Consider the following 12,682-nt stretch of genomic DNA (forward strand, 5'->3'; position numbering starts at 1 on the left):
GTTTTGGAGAAGAAGATTGTTGAAATTTTAGTCAATTTGACCCTTTTTGGCCCCGCCCCTCAGCCCCTGGGGGGCTTAGGACTAAACCGGTAATTATTTTTGTTGACCTTTGTCCATGGAAGGTCCCTGCAAAATTTCATTGAAATTGGTTCAGGGGTTTTGGAGAAGAAGTCGAAAATGTAAATTGTTTACGGACGCACGACGCACGACGGACGACGGACGACGACGGACAAAAGGCGATCGCAATAGGTCACTTGAGACTTTGTCTCAGGTGACCTAAAAATCTATTCCATTTTCGCTAAAGTCTACAAGTATCCTGTCTTGGGCCTCAAGTAAATATGGCTACTACACTTCTAAAGCTACATTTGAATGCTTCCGTGTAAAAATGTAGTACGTCCTTACAAAGATGACAACATATTTCACGGTGTAGATTATATTTTATCTATAACATAAGATATGTACCTACATTGAAACAATACATAAAGATTGCCAATTCCAAGCCGTTAGGGCGCGGATGAATTCACTGCTGTTTTAATAATCCGGGAAATGTCACGTAAAGGTACCCGACAGATGAAACGAGATAGAAAAATCTAGTACGGGGTATGATGTGGGATATCTATGTCTGAGGTGCGTGGAAATTATAGGCTGCAGGCCGTTTTAGGAAGTTAGAACAGGACCAGGTATGCAGTGGATAAGCTCTAGTGATTTATAATCAAGAGGTTTGGAGATTAAAATCCTCAGTGTGGTAATGTCTTGTAAGAAAAACAAAAATAATATGAACTTCATAAGTAAAAATTCTGTTTGCTGTAATAGTGGGGCATGACTCTTAAAGTTAGAAAAGTAGAACTCTTCTTCATTGGAGATACAAAAGAGTGCTGGGACTCTACCACCTTAAAATATAACCTAACAAAATATGTTTTTAACCATTAAGTAAGTTGAAAAACAGAAAACAGATTTTCATTCTTCTGAAAATGTGAGCAATATCTTAAAACATGACTATACAAGAAGTTCACCATTATCCTTTTTCAGAAGTAAGCAGTTTTACCGTTTTAAAACATTTAACAAGCTACCATTGTGAAGATAATAAATCTTTTTAAAGAACTTAAAGACAACCCCAATGACTCGCTAATTACTACATGGAGTATTAGGAGCTATCATACCTGGGAATACTATATTGATTCTGAAGAAATTCATTGTATTCATTGTAATTTACCTGGTACAAAATTCAGTGATTTGGTGTATGAGAAACACACTGAATTCTTCTTAAACTCAAAAGAAAGAAATGAAACACAGTGACAGGATAACAAATATTTCCACACAATATCAATTTATAATTTAGCTTACTTGGAATAGGAAGAAAATGTAAATGATTTTCTATAATTCTAAAGTAATTCTTTTATTCAAGATCAAAATATAAAGATATTTAAGTTTTGTCTCAAGAGTTTTTGAGATTTTTTTTATTAAATATACTTGAACTTCAAGAATCTGGATTGAAAATCCAAAATATTTCGTTTTCAGATGCCATTATTGACAGAAATCATAGTTTTCTTTGAGAACACTAGAATGAAGTTGTTTTCATCAAGAACATTTGTACTTCAAACTTATTTTCTTTGGTTGACAATAGCATGGCTTCTGGTTCAGAAGTAGCCATTGATTTTAAATTAATGAAGTAGAATTCAAATCAATATAAATGACTTTTTTGTTGATATTTTGGCACCAGATTAACTATTTCATGCTGAAAAACATTGATTCACATGAAAAATTGGAAGTGAAATCCAAGACCACTATTATCTCAATTCTGACGTGCTAGTTTAAAAACAAACCATTTTATAACTAAAACATCTCGGGAACAATAGCACTGTGGTAATAATGGGAAAAGCTTCACCACATCCACGGAGACTCAGCATGGAAAAGTTTGGTGCTCCCTGAAAATATTCCAGAGCTCTAGAAAGGATGGTGAGACAGCTATCGTGGAAATGTGGCAACACAGCAGCTTTTAAGTCAGGATTTACGGATTTTAAGAGCTCAGCGATAAAGTTTTTTCCCCTTGAAACTCAGTCAGAAATAAATGAAATCCATTTTATATCATGACATGTCACGTATTTCCGATATTGCAGCTGACAATGACTTAAATGCACTTTACTCTTTTTATCACATGTTCAATTTTTTTACAATTACAGATTTTGAGCAAGTTAAAAATAAATCTTTCCTGTGTTTCATTCATTGCTGGAAAAGAATCCATGTTATCAAATGATTCAAAACCTGTATCCGAAGACCACCATTCAGAATACCATAAGGTGGTCTCTTATTGCAGGTGGACTCTTTAACTCATTCACTCCTTAAGACACATTTGAGCTCTTCCAATTCAATGGTCAGAATAGTTCATTATGAAATTTCAGGGGTGAATGAGTTGATACAGGTCCAGTTAACATGAAAATATTTATTTTTCTTTGGAACTGCCACAATATTACCTTATAAAGTTCAGATGACATTTATATCAGCTACATGTATGAATGTCATAATCCACACATTGATGTCATCATTAACATGATGTCATAATTACGAAGTTGATGTCAATGAAGCTTCCTTTTAACTATGAATCCCAACTTAAATCGGTTCAATGCCTCAACAACTGCAATGCAAAGATTTAAAGGTGGTCTCTAACATAGGTGGTCTCTTTACACAGTTGGTCTCTTAACACAGGTCTTATTAGATGTAGTCTCTTATCACAGGTGGTCTCTTACTAGAGGTATTGTCTTAACATATGTGGTCTCTTAGAGAGGTGTTGTCTTTAACACAGGTGGTCTCTTACTAGATATGTTGTCTTAACAGATGGTCTCTTAGAGATGTGGTCTTAACACAGGTGGTCTCTTACTAGAAGTGGTCTCTTACTAGAGGTGGTCTCTTACTAGATGGTGTTAAGACAACTCTCTAAGGTGTTGTCTTAACAGGTGGTCTCTTACTAGAGGTATTGTCTTAACATAGGTGGTCTCTTATAGAGGTGTTGTCTTTAACACAGGTGGTCTCTTACTAGATATGTTGTCTTAACACAGATGGTCTCTTAGAGATGGGGTCTTAACACAGGTGGTCTCTTACTAGAAGTGGTCTCTTACTAGAGGTGGTCTCTTACTAGATGGTGTTAAGACAACTCTCTAAGGTGTTGTCTTAACAGGTGGTCGCTTATTAGAGGTATTGTCTTAACATAGGTGGTCTCTTACTAGAGATGTTGTCTTAACACATATGGTATCTTAGAGATGTGGTCTTAACACAGGTGGTCTCTTACCAGAAGTGGTCTCTTACTAGAGGTATTGTCTTAACATAGGTGGTCTCTTAGAGAGGTGTTGTCTTTAACACAGGTGGTCTCTTACTAGATATGTTGTCTTAACACAGATTGTCTCTTAGAGATGTGGTCTTAACACAGGTGGTCTCTTACCAGAAGTGGTCTCTTACTAGAAGTGATCTCTTACTAGAAGTGTTAAGACAACTCTCTAAGGTGTTGTCTTAACAGGTGGTCGCTTATTAGAGGTATTGTCTTAACATAGGTGGTCTCTTACTAGAGATGTTGTCTTAACACATATGGTCTCTTAATACAGGTGGTCTCTTAGAGAGGTGGTCTTAACACAGGTGGTCTCTTACTAGAGGTGTTAAGACACCTCTCTTAGGTGTTGTCTTAACACAGGTGGTCTCTTTCTAGTGTTGTCTTTAGCCTATTGAGGTTTTACTTGATTGATATTTCCTGATTTCAAACAGATTTATCTGTCTTTTTGGCAAATGGAGCTAAATTAGATTTTGAAGGATAAAATATGTTTCTTGATCCATGACCCTGGTCAGATTTATAAAGGTACAAAGATATTTAACATAATAGTAATAAGGAGGTAATACATTATGTAATTCAACTCTTTCAAATCTACCACTACACAAGTAATGAATTTCCGTGTTTTTATTTTTTGTAAAGAAGACAATGCATTGTCTTCTTTTCAAATGTGTTTTCCAGTTTTAATTAATTCACAAAAGAGAGCCTTGGAACATAACACTTTTGGGAAACTAAGGACGGTAACTTAGGTAACTAAAGACGGTAACTAAGGACGGTAACTAAGGATGGTAACACTGTTGAACCAATAACTAAGGACAGACCATAATATAACACTGTTGAACCAATAACTAAGCACAGACCATAATATAACACTGTTGAACCAATAACTAAGGACAGACCATAATATTACACTGTTGAACCAATAACTAAGCACAGACCATAATATAACACTGTTGAACCAATACCTAAGGACAGACCATAATATAACACTGTTGAACCAATAACACATAAAGTTGTAACAGATTCTGTCTGTACTTGATATTTATCTAGCAATTCACACATATTATATTTAAGTCAACAATAATCAACTCATGAATTACATCTTCATGACCTTGGATAATAAAAATCGACCTTTGAATTGTCATCATTGTTACAGAGTGGAGCAACATAGGGCTATCTCATCTCCTCTAGACACGACAGAGCAGCCCCTACATACCTTACACTGGAACGACCTTCAATAATATTGTTTGACCTTTAGAATCCCTACCCCTCCTAATGCAGTCAACATAGGTGTGAACCTCTGAAACCTCCACTGAGGTAGATCTTCCTAATCCACATTTCCAATGAGGTTGATCTTCCTAATCCACATTTCCAATGAGGTAGATCTTCCTAAATCCACATTTCCAATGAGGTAGATCTTCCCAAATCCACATTTCCACTGAGGTAGATCTTCCTAAATCCACATTTCCAATGAGGTAGATCTTCCTAATCCACATTTCCAATGAGGGAGAAGGTGTGTGAAACACAACTGAAACGACTTTGCACAATTTATCTATCCTTTTTTATGTATCAAAATAACTCCAAAAAGCATTCATTTGATTCAGACACACCTGTTATGATCATTACCCACACCCTGCAGTAACTAGGAGATCATTTGATTCAGACACACCTGTTACGATCATTACACACCCTGCAGTAACTAGGTAACCAATGACCACAGGATCTACATTTTGAGTTTGTGTGAGTTTGTACTTGAATTAAGGAGTTTCGAGGGAGATTGGTAACTTTTTGTCAAAATGAGTGAGTTTCCCTTCTAATGAGGAAGGGTTGACAACTATGAGGCAAAACACTAGAGAATTCCACTGCACTTTTTCCTACATAGAGTAACCTCCTCCTGAGCAAGGGGCATTACCACTGACCAGGAAGCTCAGCTGGTTTGAGAGCGAGAATATAATGATTGGAGGTCCTGGGTTCAAATCCTGGTCTGTCCCTGCTGGGTTTTTTTATGCAACCAGAACACTGCTGCAGATTCTATTGTGTTTATTTCATCTTTATCATTATTTCATAAAAGGTGTTGTTGGGGTTTTTTTGGGTTTTTTTTCAAATTTAAAGGTATGAAGGGAAATTAAAGTTTCAAATACATAATTCATTTATTTTGAGAGGTACAAGGATTATTAAATGTTTTGAATTTACTGTCTTGTTTTAGGGGAAATAATGATGAAAATAGCATATTAAAGAGTACAACACGTCTTGGTTTTACCTTACAGTACTGTAATAGTTGATACTCCAGCTTTTGACCTTTCATTGATCTTATAGTATCATAGATATCGTCCGAGGGGATCAACCTAACCAGTAATCGTTCGTTCTATTATCACATATATAGATAGCTATGGTCACATATATTGATAGCTATGTTAGTATTCAACGTTCTCATTATAGTTACATTAACTGTGTATTGGACGAGTACCAACTGAGACTGACTGTCCCAACTTGTCTATGTGTCTCAGGTCAATCCATACTACTGATCATTTCTGTATCAAAATTATATAACTGACTTAGGCGTTTGAACCTGAGGGCTACGCTAAGTACGCTAAGTAGACCACCACACGAGACAGGTTAACGGGGAGGAACCAGGTGTTGAGCAATCCAACCATCGCTTTTATACCAGAGAGTTTCTTGTGTACCATTACGGCTCAAGATAAGTCTTAAATGCCTCATTGGAGACAACAATGTGTATAACACACCCTATTGAACAGATGAGATTGTATCTTTTCCTTATATACTATCTTTACTTTATTTCTATTCTTGACCTTTATACTCGGCACCACCTCATTTTCTGCTGAATAACAGAATTAAGAGAAAGAGCAAGAACTGGTTCACCCGTTGTGAGTATAATGTGACTGAGCGGAACTGGTTCACCCATTGTCAGTATTATGTGACTGAGCGGAACTGGTTCACCCGTTGTCAGTATAATGTGACTGAGCGGAACTGGTTCACCTGTTGTCAATATAATGTGACTGAGCGGAACTGGTTCACCCGTTGTCAGTATAATGTGACTGAGCGGTACTGGTTCACCCGTTGTCAGTAAAATGTGACGAAGCGGAACTGGTTCACCCGTTGTCAGTATAATGTGACTGAGCGGAATGCTGTGCTAGGTGTCTGTGGTGATACTATTTCAGTGAGGTAGCACTCCAAAGTCGACATCAGATTAGCCTTATAATCGCAAAGAGGCAAACATACCAACATACCACTTCCAGCAGACACACATACATGTAACACACGGAGCCCTGTCTTTAAATCACCTTAGCTATTATTAGGTCTTTTTACCCAATACACCAAATATTTCAAATAACATATATATGCATCAACTGAATTCACAAATTCACATATGCCAATTCATATATGTGATGAACAAACAGCCCATATGTAATACATACTCCTTAATTCACATAATTTAAAACACATTGTTATTTACAGGTGTAAGCTATACAGATTCACACCTGTGATCTACACACATATACATACTACGGTATAAGTAGTATCTGACACGTTTGACACTCGAGACAAGGTCAAATATATAAACACCTGTTTCATACAGAGCACCACGTTTCTATCTCAATCAATAGCAATAACACCTACACCTTAAATTGTTGAGAATATTGTATATACTTTCTTTAAAAAAAATCCTGCAAACTGCAATCCGTAATCATCCAAAATCAAATTTGTTAAACTTATTCACCCCTGAGAATTCATAACGAACTTTTCCAATCTTTGAATTGGAAGAGTTCAAATGTGTCTTCACTAGGGGTGAATGAGTTAAAATAATTTTAACTTGCATCATCTCCTTGAGGACAAAATATAAAGCTTCCTTAAAATTAGCACATCAATAGCATATCAATTTATAGGAATATTGACATGAATTTAAATATTCAGAGATAAAAAGCATTCTAGACAGTTATTTATTCCTGTGCAACTTATTTAATTTAAATGTATAACTAGTGAATACACCTAAACATGTGATTTAATGGAAATAGTAGAGCCAATGTCGTGTAAGTTATAGGTGGGTAAATCAGTGGGGCGATCCGCTCCAAGTGCAGATACCAAATTGTATGCAGGGTGATGGGAATAGAATACGGCAGTATAAGGAGGGTTGAAATCACAACACAGCTCGGGCGTCACCAGTTTAAACGGATGTTTTTTATGGCGGACTAGTTTCGTATCTTTAGCAAGTCTTCATCATTACAATTTTTTCATTAAGATTATTCTTCAGTGGGGGGGGCGGCACACATTTATATTATGTCGTCATATAATGGACAATACGTGACGTTTAGTAACAATCTAATTTAGTACAGACATATATAATCCCCCACCTTACAGTCCCCACCTTACTGTCACTGTTTGGTATTCAGTAGGAATGTACCATTGATACTTTGACATATACCTCAATATAATGCCCTTTATTTTATTTGCCACCTCACTTACTGCCAACACATTTCAATATCCCTTTTCTCTTTTTCTTCAGAATTCCTTTAGAAGTTTCCCTCAATTTATCGCCAACTCCCTTTATAATGCCAAATCAAATACCTGTGTTTTTTCACCTCTATAACACTGCCAATTAATGCCCTATCTTTTCTTCAACCCTAGAGAAAACACCGAGTATCTCTCCCCAGTGCCCTACCTCATCCAACCACCTTACGCTTCACCCCAACTTCACCCCTACATGTATATGAAATCTGTATACTGTATCAATACAGACTCTAAAAGATAATATCTCACTGTTACTTTTAGATTTCCATCATTGAAAACCTTTGACTGCTAGTCACAACTATAGTTGCGCTGTATGTCTGTGGCCACCACTGCTAGTCACAACTATAGTTGCGCTGTATGTCTGTGGCCACCACTGCTAGTCACAACTATAGTTGCGCATTCTATAAAATGGTATTGTATACGGTCAACAGCTAATCGTGTTGATTAAAAATTAATCAAACATATCAAATAACCAATTTCCATTGGTATTAATATGTTTAATATTAACACAAGTATTATTTTTGCAATATTTTTACTAAAATTGTGACTTATGAAGTCATATCTAAATTTGAACTGCAGGGAAAATTAAATTTTGCTAATTAATACAGTACTGATTGGTTACCATGAACCCCATTATAACGCCATCATTTGTCCATAGAAATTTTGGCATTATAAAGGGGTTTGGCAATATTATATGGAAGTTTCACAGATTATTAACATATTGTGTACCAATATGAATAGAAGTATTTTGTCAATACAGACTATAAAAGAAGATATTTGTTATAGTCACTATATGGTTTCCAGTAAAGTAAGTCACCATTTATATACTTTTATGGTAACTAGTATCCCATTACAGATAATGAAATATATACAACACATTACCCCNATAGTCACTATTGGATTTCAAGTACAGTAAACCAGCATTTATAATATTATATATTGTGTTCCAATACAGATAGATTGGTATATATATATATATATTACACAATATCATGTATCTTATACTCTAGTACAACATATACCCTCTGTAAAGCTACAATATCTATTATTTTATCAATTTATACCCTAAAACAAGACATTTGTAATAGCCACTATTGGGATTTAAGTTTAAGTAAGCCAGCATTTGTAATATTATATATTATGTCCCATTACAGATAATGAAGTATATAACACAATGCCCATGTATCTTATACTCCAGTACGTCACACACCCACTTATATAGCTACGATATCTACGTATTTTATCAATTTATAATATAAAACAAGATATTTGTTATAGACACTATTGGGTTTTAAGTTGAAATAAGCCAGTATTTATAATATCATAATTATATTTTGTGTCCCATTCCAGATAGTGAAGTATATATATATATAACACAATGCCCATGTATCTTATACTCCAGTACATCACACACCCACTTATATAGCTACGATATCTACGTATTTTATCAATTTATAATATAAAACAAGATATTTGTTATAGACACTATTGGGTTTCCAGTACAGCATACACCTTCTGTATACAGCCACGATAGCTGTATATTTTATCAATAGAGACTGTTAGAAAGAGTAAATCTCACCGTCGCTATTTGTTTCCTCCACCAAGGGCTCAGCACTACTGATGTTGTTACCCGTCTCATCACAAATCACAATTGCAGGTGAGACAAAAAATCGACTGCTGCCTGAAGCTTTATTATCAGGTGGACTTCCAGCTTTCTGGCTAGCAGTGGGAGACTTTTCCTTGATCGGAGACGATGGCGCTTCCACATCACCATTTTGTGTTAGAGGGTCGGTTACTGTTTCGGTCAAATTGTTTGAGGCAGTATTTTCGTCACCACTGCTTCCGCCATCTTCAGCAGCATGTGTCGGGACTTCCTTATATTGAACAGGAGCCCCACTCTTTAAATTCACCATGACCACATAAATGGTATCACATAGACGGTATAATTAAAATCCCAATCCTTTTCCTTTTTTTAAAATTCACAAATGGTTTCAAATTTCCTCAATTTGAAAACAATTCCCAATGGCTATTTCAAATTCAAAATTCACAGGTGTATTTTAAACTTCACACTTGAATTTCACAATTATTACAGATTTCACAACTGTAGATTAAAATTTCACAATAAATTCACAAATGAATCCTGCAATGAATTCACAAATGTTGCTATAAATTCCGAAATATGGAGCAATCAATAATACATGGAACTGTTGTATAAGCAGCTGATAGCACTTCTTTACAACTTTTTCACAACAATTGGAACTGAACTACACACATAAAGATACCCTTCAACAAAGTTCACTATCCAATCTTCCTGAAATATCCGGGAATGATTCAAGCCCTGGAATAATTCACCACATAAATAAACAAATATTTTTTTAAATAAACAAATATTTTATACAACAACTTGTGCATTAATTAAATAACTGTTGTATTTAAGAAGATACTTTCCAATATTGGCACAGAACGTTTCCCGACACAGGTAAACGCACAATTCCTGTGGTGCTATTATACAGTAAAGAAGATCAAATGATCAAGCCTTGTAACAATGCATGTCTTATACCCAGAAAGTGGTGCTGCAGACATAAACTGCTAAGTAAAATTGAAGAGATCGGTGAGAAGTGGCACAGACACGTGTTTTCGTGATCCCTCTTCGTTTGGTGATGCCCTGGTTTGTGCCGTTCGGCGTCCCACACACTCTATAAGCTGCTGCCTTGTGTTTCTGTGGAGTGTGGTGTTGTAGAGAGCTCCACCACAGAATATTACTACTACTACACCTCACCACAGTCTGTCTATAGCCCAACTCTTCCCCTATCAAACCAGTCGCCCCAATCTTTGGACTATTTATATCACAGATACACTGAGATAAGTTACGTTATCTCTACACTATCCACTATGTGTTCTATCAAATCATCAGTCCACTCAGAAAAAATTATCAATAAAATTTACGCTTGTTTTTCTGGTAACTTCTTTCAATTTGACAACGGGAGTAACAGTATGATCTAATGGAATGAAAGCCTGATACGTCCTGTTAAACACTCCCTAGACTTAAGGATGTACATGTACACCCACTACACATGATGTGTATACAGGGATGTATTGACAAATATTTATCCACCCAGCTTTTCTTCTCTTACCTTGACACTATATTGACAGATCTCAATTAACAGAATCACCTAAACCATGAGTAATGTACACCAGCTCCATAAGAGTAATTATAGCTCCTCCATAATAACTCTGAGTAACTCCAGCTCCTTCAGAGTAGCTATAGCTCCTCCAGAATAACTCTGAGTAACTCCAGCTCCTTCCGAGTAGCTATAGCTCCTCCAGAATAAATCTGAGTAAATCCGCCTCTTCAGAGTAGCTATAGCTCCTCCAGAATAAATCTGAGTAACTCCAGCTCCTTCCGAGTAGCTATAGCTCCACCAGAATAACTCTGAGTAACTCCAGCTCCTTCAGGGTGGCTATAACTCCTCCAGAATAGCTCCTTCTGAGTAACTAAGTAATTCCAGTTATTCCTAAAAATCACTCTAACCCCAACTCATCCTCCTGATAAATTATAACTCCAGCCTCTGAGTAATTCAGGCTCTCCATAAAACTCAAATCCAGCTTCTCCGTAGTAACTCCAACAGCTCATAAGCAACTCCAGCTCCTGAAGGGTTACAATCTGAGTATTTCCAGTGGCTCCTGATCGTGAGTAACTAATAATTACAACTCCTCTTGAGTTACTGGGCTACTCCTGCTGCTCCTGATTAATATTACAACAGCTTGTATTTTTAAGAGTATTTCAAAGTAGTTATAATTAAAATTCCTATTGAATTTTTACCAGTAAACTCCAGCTTTTCCTGAGTAACTCTTAATAACTAAAGCTTCATTTGATTAACTCCTATCCAGCTTCTCCCAGTAACCAGTTAACTCCGAGTCCTTCTGACTACCACCCAACTGCACCTTATGACATGCTTGGCAAAATACGACAATATATCATTTACATGTTTTTTCATTTCGTTTAATGTCCATCGATAGTGTATTGTCACACATATAAAGGAGTAAATTGCATTGTACAAATCTTCTTACGATTTCTGTGAATAACTCCCAACTATTCGCCGACTACTTGATAACGTTGCACACCTTACAAAGACTTGAACCCTTGGTATTCACCTCCTTACACTTTTTGTAACAGACGTGAGAAAAAGTCTGTGTTAAGACTCTAACATACAGCAAGATCTGTCTAAACAGATCTGTTTATCAGTCAGAAACCTGATGTTCACCTAGGTCCCACTGTATACGTATGTAAATCATAATTCAATAACCGCCAATTCTGTATAGAAATATCCCTGTAGTATTCATTTTAGACACGTTTCACAGTTGCAAACACAATTTACAGGAATTCAAAAGAAATGATGGTGGATTTCAAATTGTGTGTACGGATGTATCGAGTGAAAAGTGACAATTTTAATTTCTCAAACATCAAGGCCAAACTTATTTTCAATAATGGTTTAGAATTATAATCAGAATATTTTCTCAACAATATTGATTTTTGACATGGGAAATGCAAAATACACATCTTAATGCAAACTCTTTACCATTAGCTTTACGGGTGATTAATAGGGTCAACATTTCTACAATAAATCACTGAAACAAATGTATGATACAAAATCAACGAAAATATCAGAAATTTCTGGGTTTACAATGTGTTCAGACACTAAAAATGTCACTAAAGATCTGAACACACTTTAATGTTGGTTAAATTTTACAACTGGAAATACAGGAAGGATAATTTTTTCAGAATCAGCAAGAAATGAATCTGTAAGACAGGAATGCCCAACTCCCCCACTTAAGATATAA

The 12,682-nt window shown here is 35.9% G+C and overlaps 1 protein-coding gene across 3 annotated transcripts in view; it reads right to left on the reverse strand.

Moving 5' to 3' along the window:
* The window catches only part of LOC110450837 (solute carrier family 12 member 4-like), a 106,707-nt gene extending 95,786 nt beyond the window's left edge, over positions 1-10,921 (reverse strand). For 2 of the 3 annotated variants that reach the window (XM_021498604.1, XM_021498603.1), the window contains exon 1: positions 9,420-10,921. In XM_021498604.1, coding sequence (XP_021354279.1) covers positions 9,420-9,753 — 334 coding nt within the window. In that variant the 5' untranslated portion in view covers positions 9,754-10,921. The remainder of the gene's footprint in view (positions 1-9,419) is intronic. The other variant, XM_021498605.1, reaches the window with a different exon arrangement.
* Between the last annotated feature and the right edge of the window lie 1,761 nt (positions 10,922-12,682).

Source organism: Mizuhopecten yessoensis, unplaced genomic scaffold (genome assembly GCF_002113885.1).
Source record: "Mizuhopecten yessoensis strain PY_sf001 unplaced genomic scaffold, ASM211388v2 scaffold5519, whole genome shotgun sequence".
Classification (NCBI taxonomy): domain Eukaryota; kingdom Metazoa; phylum Mollusca; class Bivalvia; order Pectinida; family Pectinidae; genus Mizuhopecten; species Mizuhopecten yessoensis.